Below are 20,331 nucleotides of genomic sequence, written 5' to 3'. Positions count from 1 at the left end.
CAGAGATGATAAACTGTGACTATGGTGTTGCTGGACATTACACAACTGGCCAGTGACCCATTCTAAGTCAAATTCATCTCAGATCAATAAAGGCATCTACAGATTTGTTTCCCATTATTTTCTCCTTCTTCTTCTCTTTTCTCTGATTACTCAGAAACACAGTTGAAATTTGAAGGCACTAAATAGGAAAGTGATACCATATGTAAACTTTAAAGATCCTGTCTTGAACCTAGTCAATCATGCATTCATTGATTTGTTATTTAAAAACTGGGTCCTTATTAGATGCCAGTGCCTGTACTTGTTCCAATCAGACACCCCAAAACATGAATAAGATAGTGTCACTACTCTAAAACATCTCATGTTTGGGGCTCCAAGAAACCCCCACCCAATGTGGTGATTTACTAAGTGGATTCCAAGAGTCATCATGTAGTCACACTCAGGATTTGATTTCTTACAGCCAAAGAATACAAAGCCAAATCAGCAAAGATAAAAGGCCATTGGGATAGTGTCTGTGGAATCCAGGGCACATATCTAAGTGTCCTTTTCAGGCACACAGGAATGTGTTTCTAATGCATTGCTCCAGCAATGAGTTGTGATAACACACATGAAATATTGTCTATCAAGGAAGCTCATTATAAGGAAGCTCAGGATTTTATTTGGAGTTATTCACACAGTTACTTTCTGTCTAGCACATATGTACCCAAATTCCAGACTCCCAGAAGGAAGGCAGATGTTCAGCATAAATGATATTATGTACCAAAATGACTCAGGCACAGGGAGGCACTTCTAGCGGGGAAGGCTTGGGGACCCTCCCTCAGACTCAGTTCTTAGGAGTCAGTCCAGTGCCAACCATGCAAAAGTCCTTCCTAAAGCAGCGAGTCTCAGGCCTGCTATGTGAATTCTTTCCTTACAACCTCATATTCAAGTAGGTAGGCATAAACATGTCTTAAAAGTCAGGTGAAAGGAGTTATTGGATTATGAGAGAAAATTCAGTTAGCTCTTCAAGGGACGGTTCATTTAATATTTAAGCTGGATCTTGGAGGGGTTGAAAGATTTACCAAAGGTTTGGGGATGGGGGACAATTTTCATTTATGCAAAGGTAACTCTATTCATTGTTGGTAATGAGGTTATTGAGAAATTCTGTGTGCTGGGAATGTTACATTGTGATGTGGAAAGAGAAAAGTAGCTGGAGCAAATACCTGAAGTGTTTTATAGTTGGTGGATAGGGAGGACCCAGGAAGCACAATAATGTCCTGGAGAGCTTTAATGACATATGGCAGCTAGGTCCCACTCAGAACCTCCAATTCTTCTAGATCAAGCGTTCTCTAAGCTTATCTACTATAGTTACCTTCCTCTGTAATGCTGTCAAAATCTCAAATTCCAACTTGACTGGACAGATCATTAATGAACATAACCACAGATATAATTGTTTTATAGAATCTTTTCTTCAGTTCTGCAATAAATTGAGATGCAATACCATATGGCAGTCTACCGTAGCCAAATATTTTCATGTGATCTCAGATGAATCTCACAGTAAATCTGATTTCAGTGAGGAGTCTGAATGTGTCTGCAGAGGATTCACAATGGTGATTTGATTCACCTGTAAAGTACAAAACAGTGTCTCTCAAAAGGTAGCATAGCAATGAGTTGAGAGGCATGTCAATGTATGCAGTTACTTCTTGGTAGTTTGGCAAGTGGATATAATGCATATAGTTCATAGTCAGGGGTCAAGAAATAGGGTTAGATATTTTTAATACATAACTATTTTAGTTAAAAATACAAGGCATTTAAATAAAATCACTAGGGTCTAACAAAAATAAATATACTCAGCCCATCACAACTTTCTTCCCTTTTGCTTTATTTTATAGCACATAATGGCACAAACGAGACTTCAAGATTTCCAAAAACATTATGAAAATGCACATAAGTTTCTTGTTCTCAGATAAACTTGACATTATGTAGTTTTGTAATGGTGCTCTATTGGAAAAATAACGAAGCACCTTCTTCAATAACAGTGTGCTAATATAATCAAATCAAATGTCTCAAGAATGTGTTAAGATCTATTCATATTATATGTATAGAAATGTGTGTTTTTAAAGCTTTGCTTATATCCAAGTGGAAATCATTAAATACACTTACCATGAGCTATCTGATGAACAACTGTAGCAAATATGTTGGAGAAAATTATCTTTGAAGGTTTTCCATCATTGGTTTAATTAACATACAGTAGACGGAAAGCAAACAATCTGTTCCACCAGACTCCTCAGCGAGCCCTCCTGTTTTCTCCTTGGTTTTCTCTACAGCTGGGATGGGGGAAATTGTATCCCATCTATCCCTTCATCCTGCTTCTGAATGATTCATTTTGGTGCTGATTTAAAGAATAATTTGGAATATTTTCATGTGTCTGAAAACTCACAACATGCAGAAAACCAATTTACAATATAGATAACCATGCTTATGTTTTTTTTTTCTGATTTTTCTATCTTTATTTCTATAAAACATCCACTTTGACTTGTTTTATTTTCTCTAAAATCATTCCAAAGTGGAATTGAATCTTCATTGATTTCATACTTCAGTCTTGATGGGCCATGTACACTGAATTATGAACACAGAGTAACATTTCCTCTATGCATGATCCAGAAACCTAGCCTAGTCATAACATAACCAGGGAAATGGAATTAGGTTTAAAATGGCAACCCAAAGGATGTTCTCAGAGGCCAGGTCTTACATTCAGAATTTTTTTCATTACAGATTCTCCCAGGCCCTTCCTAAGTTCCTGTTTATTCTTTGTAAACACAATTAGAGGGAGCAAATAATTGGTTTCAGAGTTTGTGGTGGCAGATTTTAGGAGAAGCAAACATGTGGATGATAGAGGGATGCCAACAGACCCTTGGGAACTCTGTCAATGGGACAGCCACACAAGCAAGATCTGTCAGTGCATGGTGAAGACACCTGTGGAAATGCCACACGGAACCCCATTAGTATGTACAATCAATATATGTTCATCATAAACCAAAATAATCATTTAAACATTAAATGGTGAAAAGAGAAAAAAAAAAAAAAATAAGAAACCATTGTTAAACAATGGGAGAAAAAGGAAGCCCATAGCCGTGTGGAACAACCTTGAAAGTACCAGAGTAAGCATGACTCCTTCTTTTTTTTTTTTTTTTTTTTTTTTTTTTTTTTTTGCGGTACTGGGAATCGAACTCAGCTATCTCCCCAGCCCATGACTCCTTCTTTTATACAGGAGTCCTGTCTTCTAAATTCACTCTCCCCAATAATCCTGCTGAAGATTGAGTTTGCATGTTTACTCCAAAAATAAGTGTTTGACGCAGTAATCAGAATTCTTGGATTTCAACTTAAATGTTAAATAAGAAATCATCATTCCTAGGTTTTGAAGCTTCTTTGTAGTTGTTTTTAGAGTAAATGGACAGAGAGAAATGTGAAAAGGAGGATTTGAGGAACTTGAGAAGTAGAATCCTATTTTTCCTCCACAGTTATTTATTCTATCTGCTTCTGCTCAAGCCAGGATTCTGGGGCCTGAGGTGAGGCCAATGGAGGCTACAGAAAGAACTATTTTGACCTATGTTTTACGTACCCCAAAGGACATTATAGAATTAATATCAGAAAGCAGAAAATAACATCTCTTTAAAAGAAACTAAAAGGGTAAGGGTGGTGGGCACATGACTGAGGTCCCCACTAATCAGGAGGCTGAGGCAGGAGGATCCTAAGAATCCGAGTTCAAGACCAGCCTAGGCAACATAGTGAGGCCCAAATGCAAAAGAAAGAAAAGAAGAAAATATTTTTAATGAAATAAAAGAAACCAAGAGTTACTTTGAAATTCTTTTTTGGAGACTTTTATTGAAGACAAATTCTTGGAGATTTAGGTATATTTTCACTTCATTTACACTTTAGAGTTCTGTATGCTCCTCACTGTAGAGATCCTGTGTGACTCTGTGTATTTTTTTTAATCCAGTTTTCTGTCTGTTGCAGTTTAATTCATGTACTGCATTATGTTCCTTACTATTTCTTATCAAGACCAACATTCTAACAGGGATTCTACCTCAGTGTTCAGTTGTCCCTTCATGACTATTGGTACCCCCAAAGGTGTCACCTTGTCCCCCAGGTATAACTGAGAGCCACCAACCTGAGTAGAAGTCAAATGTGTCTCCGAAGTTGACTCTGGTTTTGTACTGGGAGGTTTTCTCTGGTTGTTTTAAAATTTTATTGCTTACCTTTGTTGTGAGTTGCCTCATATATTTTTGATAATGAGGAAGGATATATAAATAAAGCAAGTAAAATTGCTGTGCCTAAGATCATAGGTCTTGAGCCTGACACATTCTCAGAAAACGCTCTCTGACTTTGCAGGTAAGACATTTTCATTCTCCTTTAAAACATGGGGCAACTAAAGCACAGGGAGTTTGCTAAATTATGTTGAAGCCCAAAACCAGCAAACCTAACAGTAAGAATCCCAACCCAGGTCTCCTAATCTTGGTAGATTTTCCATTACTTAATTCTGTCTGGTACTGTGATTCTTGCTCCAAAAGAGACTGTCAGCAATTTCCATTCATTCACTCATTCAGTCTTTGATGAACATTTAGATACTGTTCAATGGCCAGTGGGGACAAGAGTGTTACAAAAGAAGCATTTTCTAGAATGACAATGACAATATTGATATCACATGTGCACTGCACTAAGTGGAGGGAGGCTGGGAACCATGTGAGACCCTTCCTGTACATGAGTTTTGCTTTTAAGGCAGGATTGGGGATTGAACCCAGGACCTTGGGCATGCCAGGCAAGTGCCAAACCCTTCCCCATGCAGGTTTATTTAGAGTACAGCTCAGTGAATTGAACACACTGCAGTATTTCTCTGGTTTTTAGCTTTCTCTCTAGGTAGTTTAATTATTTTGGTCCTTGTGATTCTTTTGGAGACTCTCTGGTAGGTTTTTTCCTCTGGTTCTACCCACCAAGGCTTCAGGATGTAAGAGATCTTTGAGGTTCACTGCAAAACCTTTGACTGTCCTCTATGTCTAGAAGAATTATTAGCACCTGAGCTGAAAGGGAGAGATTTTCAGCCATTGTGCCTGCAAGTGATAGTGGTAACTTTAAGTTAGTTACTGGAGTTCTAAATCGCTGATTCAATGATATGAAAAGCTACGTTAAATACACCTTGGTTTCTTGGAATGTTCTTGTATAGAGGGGAATGTCCTGACCATAATTAAATAACTTCTCTCTTAGCCCTTTTTGAACTTGTATCTGGCCAGTTATAAAGCCTGTCAATTCACATCTTTTGGTAATGGTTGCATAGAAGAAGGCTGTTCTTCTTGCTCAGAAACTGAATTTTCAATCCTTGTGGTACACCTTCCCCTGCTGACCTACTGAAATGAAAGACTGGGAGTGATGATTAAATGTAATTTTCCCTCCTGTAGTGGCAGACTGAGCTGGGTCAGCAGGCTGGTCCTTGCAGATGGCTTTCAAGTGCCTCTGTGATTTGATCTCCTTGCCGTCCCATCCATTTCTATAAGTGCCTATCACTGTCATCCTTTACCACCCTGACAAGATCCCAAGGTGAGAACAGCACAAATGAACAAGTGAGACTCCAATGACTCCTGTGGGTGTTGCTTATTAAATGAGTTAGGCAATGAACCCAGTCTGGCTTGTAAACTACAACGCAGGTTAGCACATTTACAAGAAGATGAGGCCGTATATTATTTAACCCATTCAAAGACATTGTTATTTCTTTGCATACCAGCACAAATCATGTGAAATAAATGTAAGCTTACAAATTGGTAAGGTTTGAACTTTTATTTTCAAATTAGCTCAAAATCTCTTAATTTCTTTCTTTTGTTTGGATTCTAGCTTGCTTTGCAGAATAGTTAAAGGACATCTGTGAAGTGCATGTGTGCAGGGTGTGAAGGAAGGAAGTAAATACACATTGCTGCATTGTGCACCTATTTTAGGAACTCTGCAAGATCTGCACATTAACCATTGTCACATTTTCTGGTGCATCCTGAGATGCATCCTACTCAGGGTTGATCAGGCCAACTGGAAATATTGTAAGAGAGCTGATTTCACTGTTGCAAGTGGGTGTCCTATTCTAATGACTAGCAAAGTTCCTTCTTCTTCACTAGTAGATAGTTTGTATATGATACCAAGAGGTAACATAGTTTGCTTCTTTTTCAGATTGGAGATATGAGGTTGCTCAGGCCTTCCCTGGAACAGCAGAGGAGGTGGAAGTGGACTCACAGGCATACAGCCACAGGTGGAAAAGGAACCTGGACCCTCTCAAGGCAGTAGATACCAACCGAGCAAGCATGGGCCAAGACTCTCCAGAACCCAGAGGCTTCTCAGACCTGCTACTGGATGATGGGCAGGACAACGCCACCCAGATTGAGGTAGATAAGTTATCTGGGTAGTTGAGAGGGATTAATGAATCTATTTCTTGTAATGTGCCCAACTTCTACTATACGTATGTCTTCTCTTTATCTCAATCTCAACCTCTTGGTCTTAAAAAAAGAAAAATTCATTTTATTAATTTAGTAACTAACCCATTTACTCATCCACTAATTCACTCATGAAACATATAAATGTGGTCTTGGAATGGTGACAGCTTTGAGGGGACAGCATAGCACCTATTGTACAGGAATTGATGGTGTTGGAGGGTACAAAGACTCTCACCAGATCATTCATGTACTGTAAAGCATGTACAAAAATGTGTATCATGGTGTGCCAGGCAGGAGGGCAGAATGAAGCCCTCTTGGGTTTGGGGGTTAGAGTGTTAACAAAGAGGTTTTGCCCAGGATTGGGTATTTAGGCAGGAGCTTAGCTGACTGAGAAACGTTTGCTTGTTCAATAACTTATTACTGGAAAGAAAGAAGGCCATTCCTGGCAGTGTGAATTGCCTCTGTAATGGCTGACAATGTAATGGCTGTCTCTGTAATGAGACAGCATGTAACATGTTGGAGAGTTTTGCAGGTGACCAAGTGTCACAGTTTGCCCAAGGCTCTAGGGGTTTCCAGGGATCTAGGACTTCCAATGCTAATCATGGGATAGTTCTGTACCAACTGGGATGCTTGGCCACTCTGTGACTGTTCATTGTTCTTTGCTATTGTTGGAGCCATGAAGCAGAGGGAGGAGGAAGTTTGGAGAGAGTTTTGGTGAGTGTGAAGTTTGCAGAGCACACGTTTTAGGTAGCTTTTAGGGTCACTCAGAAGCTTCAAGGGTGGTAGTACATTTCTTGTTTCCAGATCCTTAACATTGCAATCCTAAACTATGATCTTGATTGTTAAATAGACACAACCAAAACAAACAAGTAAACCCAAATGAGAATAGAGGCTAATTATTTGGTTTGCTACACAAAGACTGTCAGCCACTATCATTTGCCTTTGCTGAAGACTCAAAGGAAGGTAAAGGGGTGGAAAAATAGTGGGGAAAGGGGAGGCTTGGGGATGCTCTGATTGGAGGTGGTTGGCATGGGAAGCTGCTGGTGGACAAATTAGAAATAGCATCTTTGGTGAATGGTTTGAGCAACATATTTGATTTCCATAGTTGGTCCTAAGTTAGAAACAGGGACAAGGATAAACGGAAGATCCCAGTTATTAATCAAGTCCTGACCATTCAATTCTGACTACTACCAAGGCTGTGATTTGGCTTCTTGGACTGGTTGCTATAGCACTTGGGGGTCACAGTTCCTTATTGATACAGTCTGGCCATTTTCTGTTTGTATATTATCTCTCTGTTTGAATTTTTAGTTCCTACTTTCTCCCAGATGGCAGGCTTGTGATTTTTAAGAACCAGGCAGCACTCTTTCTCTGTGCCACTGTCCCTGAAATGCTCATTATTTATGAAAAGAACTCAAATGTCATGGGACGGATACTATAATCCTACAAATGGTACCAAGGTATCATTTTGTTCCATCACAGTGAGAGAAATCTTCAGAAGATCTGAAGCAGAGGCTGCTGGAATTCTGTATATGTGACAAGCCCAGCAATTTCTGAAACCCTCTGCATGACCTTAGCTGGTATGTGGCTGTGGTGTTTCCTGACTCCCAGTCCCTTTAACCAGCAGCAGGGGATACATAAGGAGCAGATGTCATGTAATACTCATGAGAGACTATTCGGACTCCTATAGTGGGGCCTGCTATTCTGGTAATAGTGTGATTTTAACACCTTGGGGGTAGACAATATCTTCTACCCCTGGTCACTTCTTTGCTGGGGCATAGCATAAGGAAGGGAGAGTCTACCTGAAGGAATCAGACAGGTACTCTGCCTGGAACTAGAACCTGCTACCTGAAGGAGGGTAGCAGGGATTCCTGGAACTCTGAGATCTCTCTTCATCACTAGTGTAATAAAAAGTCCCTTTTCTCAGGGATTTATTAACACTTCTCAAAATATAATCCCATTGTTGTTATAACTGTGATTTTGTTATTCTATCAGTTTTTCTCTTTTCCACGTTAACAGAGGGAAATCACAAATGGATCAGGAGTTTTGAATCAGTAAAATGTAGAAGGAAGGATGGGCAGGTAGCTCTTTTATGGAAATGTACTTGAGGCCAAAATTCTGATGGGTGCTATATGCTATATGCTGTCTGGTTGGGTCCTTATGGTAACCTTGTGAGATGTGTGTCCCCAGTTTTCCTGGGCAATAATAATGACTTTTTACACAGTGTTTTTCTGAGGTCTTCTATTAATCAGTAGTGGGGCTGGTGTTCAAACCCAAAGTTGACAAGCTCCCAAAGGTAAGCCTTCTAGTACCTGAGCTTCCTCTACTAGATGGAGACACAATAGCAATTGCTTTATGTAGTGATTTTGGACAGGCAGTCCCTGCATATCCACATGGGTGGAACCTTAGGGTTTCAATCTGCCTGGAAGGAGTTTATCACGGAGCTACAGCTGCTTTTATCATTAAGGAGCACTGCCTACCCTTTTATTGAAATTTATTTTGATGGGGTTCTGGGTTTTAATGGAGATGATGGGGAGTCTTCCTAAGTTGCTTCTATGCACTGCTACTTGTTTTTGAAACAAAAATCTTTGTCTGATACATCTTTGGAAAGTTTTACTTATCCTGATCCTTAAGTAATAGTTAGGATATATTAAACATAGCCTGACCTTGAAGTAGTCTTTCTGGGGCCTTTCTTGGGAAGAATACTTTTGCCCAATTGAATTGAATAATAAAAATAAAAGGAACCAATCAGTTAGAGTGATTACTCACTGGTAACCATAGTGACAAGATTTTTCTTACCTTTTAGGAATAAGCATTTTGGTTCATATTCTAAATACAAGCAAGCTGCATGAAAGACTATGGTTATCTTTTCCTTTAGATGCTTTCATAGTCTATTTCAGAAATCAGAATCATTTTGTCCAGCAGCTCTGGCTGTAGTAGTAGCTACTAAAATCATTTGTATCCTAGTGAGACCAAAACCACTGAGAAGGGTATTCTTGAAAATGGTCTCCTCTTTTCTTCCATTGTCTAGACTTTATTTCCATTTAAAAAAACAAAAAGCAAACAAACAAACAAACAAAAAACCCAAAAGACAATAGCATGCTTACCCTTCCAGTACAAATTCATTCTGAAATAAACAAAGGCTGTTATTCTCTTTGATTTGGTGCTTTGTGATAGTATTTTTCCTGGCTTTGCATCAGAACAGATAATGGAAGGATTGTAAAACTGGCTATCCCAGTTAAAGAATTCTTTCAATTGAAGTTTTATTATTGTTTCTATTGTTTTCTTTTAAAATATTCTTCCCATAAAGATACAATAATGTTTTGAAGTCTACTGTGCTTCCTGTTGACTGTAAGAACCCGCCAATGGTAGCTGTCCCTGTTGATCTGAATGTTGATTTCTGTGAGATTTTTATTCTTTTTTTTTTTTTTTTTTTTTTTTAAACCAGTGATTGAACCCAAGGTCACTTAACCATTGAGCTACATCCCCAACCCTTTTTTATTTTCTTGAGAGACAGGGTCTCACTAAGTTGCTTAGGACTTCACTAAGTTGCTAAGGCTGGCCTTGAATTTGTGATTCTCCTATTTCAGCCTCCCGATCCACTGGGATTATAGGCATGTACCTCCTTGCCCAGTAAGAACTTTATTCCTACATGTCCTCTATTCATGTGACCATGTAATCAGTGAACCTTTGCTGATTAGCAGGAATTAAACTGAAGGTATCAGAAAACACACAGTAAGTGTGCAACTCTTTATAAGTATTTCAGAACTATAAACGACTACACAGACCTTTCAGGTGAAGTTGAATTCATTCTTGATTTGGCCTTGTTTAAGCAGACTTCTGTGAATCCCATGATTCCAAGGATATAACCATAAACAGTCTGGGGGACACCTCTTCACCTGGGAGCTGGCTACCCTTCTGTTTCCCAGCTTGGAACTGTTATAGCAAGACTGGTGGTTCCTAGAACGGCAAGTGCCTTAGCAGTTGTTTGCTGAGAATTATAGACACTCCATAAAGCTCAATTTCATCATCCTAACCCTAAAGGACAGTGTTGGTATCTTAGAGTACTTCCCTTTATAGAAATCAATCACAAATTCCTTTCTGACACTCTAAATCACATATGTAGTTTTTGCCAGTTAGTCACATGTAATATTGGAAACTGTCTTATTCCTTCCCTTGGGACAATAAAAGTACTTATGAAAAGGACTGTAGAGTGTGATTCCTGGCTGAATTCAAAAGTCCCAGATGACCTGTTATAAAAATAGGACTTATGGAGCAGATAAAGGTAGTTTCATGATCCAAACAGATTGAGAAATTGTGAGATAAGCCAGTGCCTCTGATTCTTTAACATGCTTACAGATCACCTGAGAATCTGGCTAAATCACACAATTGGAATGTCTTAGTTCTAGGCTAGAGTCTGCCTGATAGTCTGTGTTCCTAACATGTCCTCCTTGATGACATCCCTGGCCAGGTTTTGAGTTGCAATAAGCTAGACCACAATGCAGAATCAGGAGTTAGTTTTGAAGATATAAATGGTATGAAAAATCATTTTGTTGTTTACTAACAGAATGCCTTGTAGAGTTCTCATGCTGGTAAAAGTAAATAAATAAAAATTGTAGGCATATCCAGAAAGAGAGAGAGAGAGAGAGAGAGAGAGAGAGAGAGAGAGAGAGAGGGAGGGAGAATAAAGCATCACGGTGTCAAGCAACTGAAAAGGAGAAGAAATATGGCATAGGTTGATTCCTACGTGATGGAGAACCTAATCCTGTAGAGAGCCAGGATTAATGTAGGGACAAGGTGTCATTTGTATGCGTCATCCTCCATGTGTGCACTGAGTTCATATCTGTGGAAAGCACAAAGGAGAATGATCATCAAATACATGTGATAGATTTAGCTAAAAATAGAGATCAAGAGTTTTTCTCTTAAATGCATGTGTAAGAGTCTTTGATCTTCTGCCATTGCATATGCTGCCAGTTATGTCAATATCTTATTTTTCCAAGTTGTACAATATGTTTCTTTTAAAATTATCAGTTGTTAAATGCTACACAGGTTATCATATGAGCTCTTTTTTTTTTATCTCTAACAAGGTAATCTATTTAAGATGAAAGAAGTCACTGGCAAATGCTGAATCTAAAAATAATGATTGCTCTGATGATTATTTTTATGAAGAGGCCAATTTTATTATTTTGATATAGGCAGAATCTCCATGGTGTGTTTGTAGTATAGAGATCATATCCAATTATCCATCATCAAACTCCTACTGTGTCTGTGTCTTTTAAGCCTAAATAAACTTTCTCAGTTTGAGATATCTGACAATAAGGATAATGAATATGAATATAAAGTAGTAATAAGATGCATCAATCCACAGAAATAGAGTAATAGGTTTGTGGAACTCTGTGGATTCTGTCCTCTGACTGCACTCCACTCAGCGTATGTTAAAAAAAAAAAGGTGATAATGCAGATTTGTGACATTCTTTTTCAAAAGAAAGAAAAGTACCACCTGATACTGAACAGTTCTGTTCCTATATTTATTATGAATGTGAAAAGCTGGTGACTGTTTTTTTTTTAAATGTGGCATTTCCATTTTAGGGAATTTAAAACTTGTAGAGATTTCAGCATGTGGTTGCAGAATCAGAAAACTCTACAAAGGGAATACTAAGATTAATTCTGAAGAAGCACACATATTTGACTCCAAAAGGAATTGCAACTTCCCAAATGCATATAGGTGTCAGATGGATTCCAAGAAGTATAAGAAAGAAAACTTTATGGGTGCATGCAGTTGAAAATAAGAAGAAATATGGCATAAGTTAATTAACACATGTTGGAGACACTTATTCAGGAGTGAGCTAGGATTAATGTAGGGATAAAGTGTTATGGGAAGCAAGTCATGAAGAGAGAGTCAGAAGATAGGTACATGTAAAGGTATTTGTAGGCAGAATTTTGCACAGATAAGCAGGAATAAAATTTTATCTTTGATTGTATAAGACTTTTAGAATTTATACTTGGGAACCACTGAAAGATATTACATAGGAAAAAGCAAGATTGTATTAATACTCCTAAAACATCCCTCTGGAAGATTGAGTGGAGACTAGATCAGAAAACCCAAGTCTAGAAGGAAAAATATGAGTTCAGTTTATCTGAGAATAGTTGTGAGGTGAAAAGAGATAGTGGATAGGCAGGCTATGGATGAACATATGAATTACAGAAATATTTACATTTTCATTCATTAATTGAAATGAACCACTATGGCTGAAATTTTGCCTAGATTTCTGGTGTTTTTCTGACTTTTAATCGCAGATCTTTGTTTGTCATTGCCTTTCCTGGGAGGGCAGTTTGTTACTACCTTGACCCTACCCATCTTTTGTAGGTTGAGATTTCCCTTCAACTATGTATTGCCAAAGAGCCTACATTAACTGAGAACAAAATCTATTTCAATTTCTTCTGTTTGGGAAATTGGCAAGAATAGGTAGTTTCACACTTCTGATTGAATTCTGTTCATTTTATAATATTGATGAGGACTTTTGCTTTTCACGGAAGAAAATGCACTGAAAATAGTAAATCAGGCAGAAGTGATATCTGCAATTATTGCTCATCCTCTAAAATGATAATGAGGATTAAAATAGAGTATCATATATCTTGCTCAATTATAGATTATTCTTAGCCTGACATGTCAGCTCTTTATTGAAATGAAAATGGAAAAAGATCCATATCTGTCCTTCAAAGAGTTCCATAAAGAATAACTAGATTATCTCTGTGATGCTTCACTGTTAGCTAATTGAGTTTACTTACAGTAATGGCATGGAAATAGTCTTTGGAATGATACATACAAGTTGTAAAGTTAGTAAGTGTATTAGTCATGTAATTTATTTTCAGAACTAGAAGTTTCATTGTAAATAATATTTTTGCATTGTCCAAGTACAAAGAGACTTACCATTTTTAATCTCCCCATTCTCTGTAGGATCTTGAGATTAATTATAAGACTATTACACTTAGTTTTTCCTACCTCATTTCCTACCTAGTTAGGAGGACCCAATTATATGCTCTCATTGCATTATATAGTGACAGTGATAGAAAACTTCTGGTACAGGGAATATCAGGTAACTATTAATCAGTTGAATTTCTATTTTTTCACCTTGAAATTTTATTTTCTTATTTACCCAGATTAATTTCCCATAGGATACTTAAAATATGATCTTATGAGAATTATTTTTAAATATCAAAAATTATAGCTTTGCTTCAATATCATACGTCTAGATATTTTTCTACAGCAGTCCTCCATTATTTGCCTGAATGCTTGTTATAGTTTTGGCTGCCTGTGTTCAACTATGATCTGAAAATATTAAATGGAAAATTCCAAAACCAAACAATTCACAAATTTTAAAAGGTACCCTAATCTGAGTAAATAAATAATTCCAAGTTTTAAGTTGCACATCATTCTGAGCAGCATGATGAAATCTTGTGCCATTCTGTTCTTACTGGTCCAGCATGTGAACCATCTCTTTGTCTGATGTATCCATTCTGTATATGCTACCTTTCTTGTAGTTACTTAGTAGCTCTCTTGGTTATCAGATTGGCTATCATGGTATTTTAATACTGGTATTCAACTGACCCTTACTTTACTTCATTATAACTACAAAGCACAAGAATAGTGTTGCTAGCAATTCAGATATGGTAAAACAATCCATAAAGTGCTTCCTTTAAGTGAAAATACAACAAAATATTTTGAGAGAGACAACATCCACATGCCTTTTAATATAATGGTTTCAGAATCGTTTTATTTCATTATTTTTGTTAATCTTTTGCTATGCCTAATTTATAAATTAAACCTTCGTCATAGAAATATGTGTTTGAATAGGTAAAAATGTGGTATATATAAGGCTTCGTACTATCTGCAGTTTTAGGCATAGTCTGGGGTCTTGGGTTCTGTCAACCATGGTAAATTGAACTACTATAATTTATATTAAGAAATTATGCTAAAAATCCATACTGATAGTTTTGATAGTTCAGAATGTATGCAGTCTGCAAATGTTGAGCAGAGGGCTCAGAGCCAAGGAATAAGTGGCCACTCAAAATGGGCTAGAACTGAGAAGAAAGGGCAGTAGATGCCCCAGCCCCCTCTTCTCCTAAAGAGATTTGTGCCTTGGCAAGAGTACAGCTGGATACACCCACAGTGACTGGTGTTTCAGGGAGGCATGTGTCCCTTTGCTTTCCTAAACCTGGATGAGGGAATGCACAGGAGAAGTAAATATTTAAGGATCAAGCAATGAATGGTCCTGGTTTATCTGCCAGCAGTGTTGTTTGGGGATACCAGCTTCCAAGGAATTTGGAGTTAAATCCATCTATCTCCCACTGTGCACCATAACTGATCTCCTCAGCTGACTACTTCTCTGGCAATAAAGAAAGACTTCAGAGATCATTCACTGGACTGCCACTTTTTGTATCAATGCATTAGGTCTTAAGGACTTTTTTTTTCCTGTCCTTTTCAGAATTGGAAAATGTAATAATAACAGTATTGTAGCTCAAAGACTAAATAGGTCTGAGTTGGTTTGGACATGCTAATAGCGTGGTTTTTATTACTGCACCCAAGTAAGTATTGGGGCCTCTATTTAATTCATAGATATTTGTAATATTATTAATCTGCCAGACCCTATGGCAGATAAAGTTTTAGGACTAAGAATACTATAGTGTAATGCCACTATAGTGCACCAATCACACCAAATCTTTGCCATTTATCTTATCTAACAAATTAATGTGCATTGCATAATTTAGCACCAATTCATTGAAAAAAATAAAAGACATGAGCCTGTGATAAACAGTAAAGTTCTATAATTCTATGTGACAACCAGAAGTTTCTATGGTCTTTTGCCAAAGATGTCTGTCTCATGTGTGTTCACCAGATATTGTGAATTTTATGGAAATAGTGTCAAGTCTATACATATGTGGGCCATTGTAAATACATGAGGCATTTAAATTTTTCTCTGATTATTTAAACTTAAGAACACTTAACATTTCTATTTTTAAGCAAAGTTGTATAATATATTCTCTAAATGATCAGAGAGTTTTACTTCACCTTATATTTTTGAAGCAGATTTAGGATAGGTAAGGGTCTCTTTATAAAAAGGAAATATGCATATGTGATTTCATTCATTGATTTTACATTTGCCATAAATAAATGTGCTAATATGCTACTATATGCTCTGGTAGACCAGGCATTAAATATCCCAAGGTCCAAGAAAGGGTGGGACCATTTAGAATGAAAAGAGACTGCCTTACTTTTCCTTTTGTGTTTTTCTGAAAGAAAATCTTTCTGTTCATGCCCTAGCAATGCATGGATGTCTGAATCTGTCTAGAAACAAGAGAAGAATTGAACTTTACAGCCCTTGGGAACAGTTGTTTTGAGCTATTTCCATATGGTATTTCAAGCCTGAGCTATTAAATTGAAGTACTAGTTTGGAATCCATCGCACTGAATTGAATGAATGGATTAAACACAGCTGAAACTATTTCTCTTTTACAAGTAATTTCTATCCCTTTTGTAAGCTTCATATATTTATGCAATCTCTAGCTGAAAGAGGTAAAGCTACAGAAAACAGTTTTTCATCTTTTACACAATATCTCTCCCTACCTATCATCTATCTATATTATTTTGAATTCATAATGCAGATTCCACTGTGGCCAAAGGAATTTGAAAGAAAAAAAACATGCATAACAAGACTTCTCTCTGTTTAAGTTTTAAAATTTAACTTAATTGTAGCCCCTCTTATTAAAAGGAACAAAAGTTTTCAGGTACTTCCAAAACTAGAGGATTTTATTTCATGATACTATTTCCTTTCAAAAAATAATGCTGCCTGACCTTTTGGGGTTTAATGGATTATAGTCTGGAAAGTTTTCTATAATTATCAAAGATAAATGCATTGATTTGATTTTCAGATTTTTCTGAGAAAATCTAGGTTATAATATTCTCCCATTATCTTATAGTGTTTCCCACAGTGTTTATTATTTGAATGCAAATGTTTACTTATTCTATCATTTAAAATTAGTATGGAGTAAAAGATAATGTAAAATGTTACATTCTGAAAGTATTTATAAGGAACATTAGCAAATCTTCCCAAAGAACTAAAAACAGTTAATTTGTCCATTGTAAACAAGATTATAGAATGATATGTTATCTTCAAAGACAGATATAAAGTACCATTTTTCTCTTTTTTGGGTACAATTTTAATAAAGAATGACTTGTCATCTTCCCATGTACATCAAGTAATCAGATGTAGCTGTGTTATTTTTAGAAATGAATGCTTTTTTCTGAGACTAGAAGCATATTACATTTGTACATTCAACTGGAATGAATGCAATTAAGAGTGTTTGTAACTTTATGAATAAATATAGAAATGTGACAGACCAAAGTAATAAGTATTCACAGGAAAATTGTTTCATATCATCAATTAGATCTACTGATAATATAATTATCTTCAAAAAATAAGCAAACATTTTTAGACAAGTCTTTGTTTATTTACTAATCCTAAAATACTCCATGGAAGGTAATATTTTTTCCATTTATAACGTAAGTAAATAAAATAATAAATACATTCAAAAGCCCTTCCTTCCCTTCTTCTAATAGTTCCATTCCAGGTGAGCTTAGAGCAGAAGACTTTGTAAAGCACCTACATTCAGGTACTTACTGACTCACAGCAGACTCAACCAGAACCCATGATGGTAAAAGTGTTATTTTGTGGACTGTGGGGGTAGCTCACTGATAGAGCACTTACTTTACATGAACAAGGTCCTGGTTCAATACCTAGCACAACAACAGCAAAAAATAACAACAACAACAACAAAAAAATTAGTAATTTGCCTCATTGAATAGATTTACTGGGGCCAGAGCAGAATGAGAATGTTTTTAACCTGCTTGTTCAGTTTTATAACTGAACAAAGATAAATGTCATGTTAAAGATTATTAGTGATTGAGTGTATGTAGCTCAGTGGTACAGCACATGCTTAGCATGTTTGATTCCCCAACACCAAAAAAGGAAAAAAATAAATTAATATTAAAAATAAAACGAGACTCCTAAGGCATAAAAAGAATCAATAAATGGGATGGAATCAAACTAAAATATTGCTTTCTAAATGTATATTTCTTGCCTTGCTATGAAAAAGAAAATGTGATATATTGTGTACACAATCAGTCATCTGCATAAAAGTACAAAAGAAAAAATTCCACATTTTTATCTCTGTAAGAACAGTATTGAAACACTTTCAAAGGGAGCTTTTGTTTGCAGTTAGTGATCACTTGTGAATGCAAATGATAGTAAATGTTGTAAATGACTGTGGGACTATTCTACCTAATTTTTTAATTGGCTTTTTAAGTGTTGGTAATAAAGAATCTAGGAAGAGGAAACAATTTCCAACTTTGAAATGGTCCCTGAGACAAAGCAATGAGTGAGTTGAGAGCCTAGAATCAGAATCTGGGGCAAACATTAATTTTTTCGCTTCGTTCCATTTTATTCCAGCCCAGCTTTCTACCAGTGATCTTCAGTCACAAAATCAATGTATCATTGTCTTCCCTTGGGTTGCAGTGATAGAATTATAATTGGAAGAATTTGGCATCATAGGTAGTAGTTTCAAAATTTCTTATCTCTAGGCAAGGTAGATAAATACTAGAAAGTTTTTTTGAAGTCTGTATATAGAAACTTTGGTAATCTGTATATGCATATGTGTGTCAGTGTGTATTTGTGTGTTTGTATATGTATGTGTGTATGTATGTTCATGTTTGTATGTAAGGTCCTACTCATGTATGTGTACATCATTCCTTATTATTTTAATTGAAAACTACTTCAATGGCGGAAAACAGTGGCTTGGATTACCCCTTTGTCTAACACCCTTCTGTCCTACACATCAATTAGATATCTTATGATCCTGTGCAGTACAAACAGCTTGTTTTTATGGTAGGGACAATAATAGAAGCTAGAGAGCTACATAGAGGGTGGGCAAAGACTCCCTTTTGTTTCAGTGAATTCTTTAAGCTTTAGATATGCTCTTGATGGTGACCTTGAATGAGATGATGAAAGGGAAACTGTATAGTAGATTATTTTGTTGAATAATAAGGAACAAAAATTATGACCAGCTGGAGAGGAGATAGACTGATGATCCAGATGATGGGCAGCTTGAATGAGGTTTGCCAACCCTCTTCTCCATCATTACTGCCCCTTGCAAAGCCCATAACAACCATGAAGCTTGCCTACCTGGTCTGTCCCAACCACCATGGTCCCTCTGCTCCTTCAGTGGCAGCTCTGTCCTCTCAATCAAGTATTTCTCTTGAAATTCATATATTTCTTTCATTTGGAAAAAGGAGAGACCCAGAAGAGCCAAAGCAATCCTTAGTAAGAAAAGTGAAGCAGGAGGCATCACAAAATACCAGGCCTTAAATTATACTACAGAGTTACAGTAATAGAAACAGCATGGTATTGGCACCAAAACAGACACATTAGACCAATGGTACAGAATAGAAGACACAGAGACAAACCCAGATAAATAGTTATCTCATATAAGACAAAGGTGCCATAAACATACACTGGAGAAAAGATAACTCTTCAACAAATGGTGCTGGAAAAACTGGAAATCCATGTGTAGCAAAATGAAATTAAACCCGTATCTCTCACTCTGCACAAAACTCAACTCAAAATGGATCAATGACATAGGCATTAGACCAGAGACCCTGTGCCTACTAGAAGAAAATGTAGGCGCAAATCTTCATCATGTTGACTTAGGAAACGAATTCCTCAACAAGAGTCCTAAAGTGTAAAGAGTAAAATCAAGAATCAATAAATGGAATGGAATCAAACAAAAAAACTTCTTTACAGCAAAGGAAGCAATCAAGAACATGAATCGAGAACCTATGGAATGGGAGAAAATCTTTGCCACTGGCACCTCAGATAGAGCACCCATATAGAGGATATATAAAGAATTCAAAAAACTTAACACCAAAACCATAAGTAAGTAAAATAATAAGTACAATAAGTGAACAGACACTTCACAGAAGAAGAAATATGATCGGTTAACAAATACATGAAAAAAGTGTTCAACACCTCTAGCAATTAGAGATATGCAAATTAAAAATACATTGAGATTCCATCTCACTCCAGTCAGAATGGCAATTATCAAGAATACAAGTAACCATAAATGTTGGTGAGGTTGTGGGGGAAAAGGTTCCCTCATACATTGCTGGTAGGACTGCAAATGGGTACAACCACTATGGAAAGCAGTATGGCGATTCCTTGGAAAGCTTGGAATGGAATCACCATTTGACCCAGTTATCCCACTCCTCCGTTTATACCCAAAGGACTTAAAATCAACATACTACAGTGACACAGCCACGTCAATGTTAATAGCAGCTCAATTCACAATAGCTAAACTACGGAACCAATCTAGGTGTCCTTCAACAGATGAATGAATAAAGAAAATGTGGTATGTATACACATTGGAATATTAACCATAAGGAAGAATGAAATTATGGCATCTGCTAGTAAATGGATGCAACTGGAGACAATCATGCTAAGTAAAATATGCCAATCTCAAAAAACCAAAGTCCAAATATTTTCTCTGATATGCGGTGCTGATTCACAATAAGCAGGGGCAGAGGGAGGGAATACTAGAAGTTCACTGATGAGACAAAGAGGAATGAAGGGAAGGAATGGGGGATGGAAACAGGAAAGACAGAATTAATTGGATAGAACTTTCCAATGTTCATATATGAATACACGACCAGTGTAACTCCACATCATGTACAACCACAAGAATGGGAAGTTATACTCCATGTATGTTGAATATGTCAAAATACATTCTATTGTCATGTATAACTAAATAAAAAACGGAATTTTTAAAATGAAATTCACATA

At 36.8% G+C, this 20,331-nt stretch overlaps 1 protein-coding gene across 2 annotated transcripts in view; it reads left to right on the top strand.

Annotated features, from left to right (window-relative positions):
- Positions 1 to 20,331, top strand: part of Plxdc2 (plexin domain containing 2) — a 415,814-nt gene that overhangs the window by 155,328 nt on the left and 240,155 nt on the right. For both annotated transcript variants that reach the window (XM_047520000.1, XM_047519999.1), the window contains one exon: positions 6,184 to 6,395. In XM_047520000.1, the coding sequence (XP_047375956.1) occupies positions 6,184 to 6,395 (212 nt within the window). The remainder of the gene's footprint in view (positions 1 to 6,183; positions 6,396 to 20,331) is intronic.

This window comes from Sciurus carolinensis, chromosome 12, assembly GCF_902686445.1.
Source record: "Sciurus carolinensis chromosome 12, mSciCar1.2, whole genome shotgun sequence".
Classification (NCBI taxonomy): domain Eukaryota; kingdom Metazoa; phylum Chordata; class Mammalia; order Rodentia; family Sciuridae; genus Sciurus; species Sciurus carolinensis.
The sequence above is the reverse complement of the archived record's forward strand: the minus strand, read 5'-3'. Positions and strand labels throughout refer to the sequence as shown.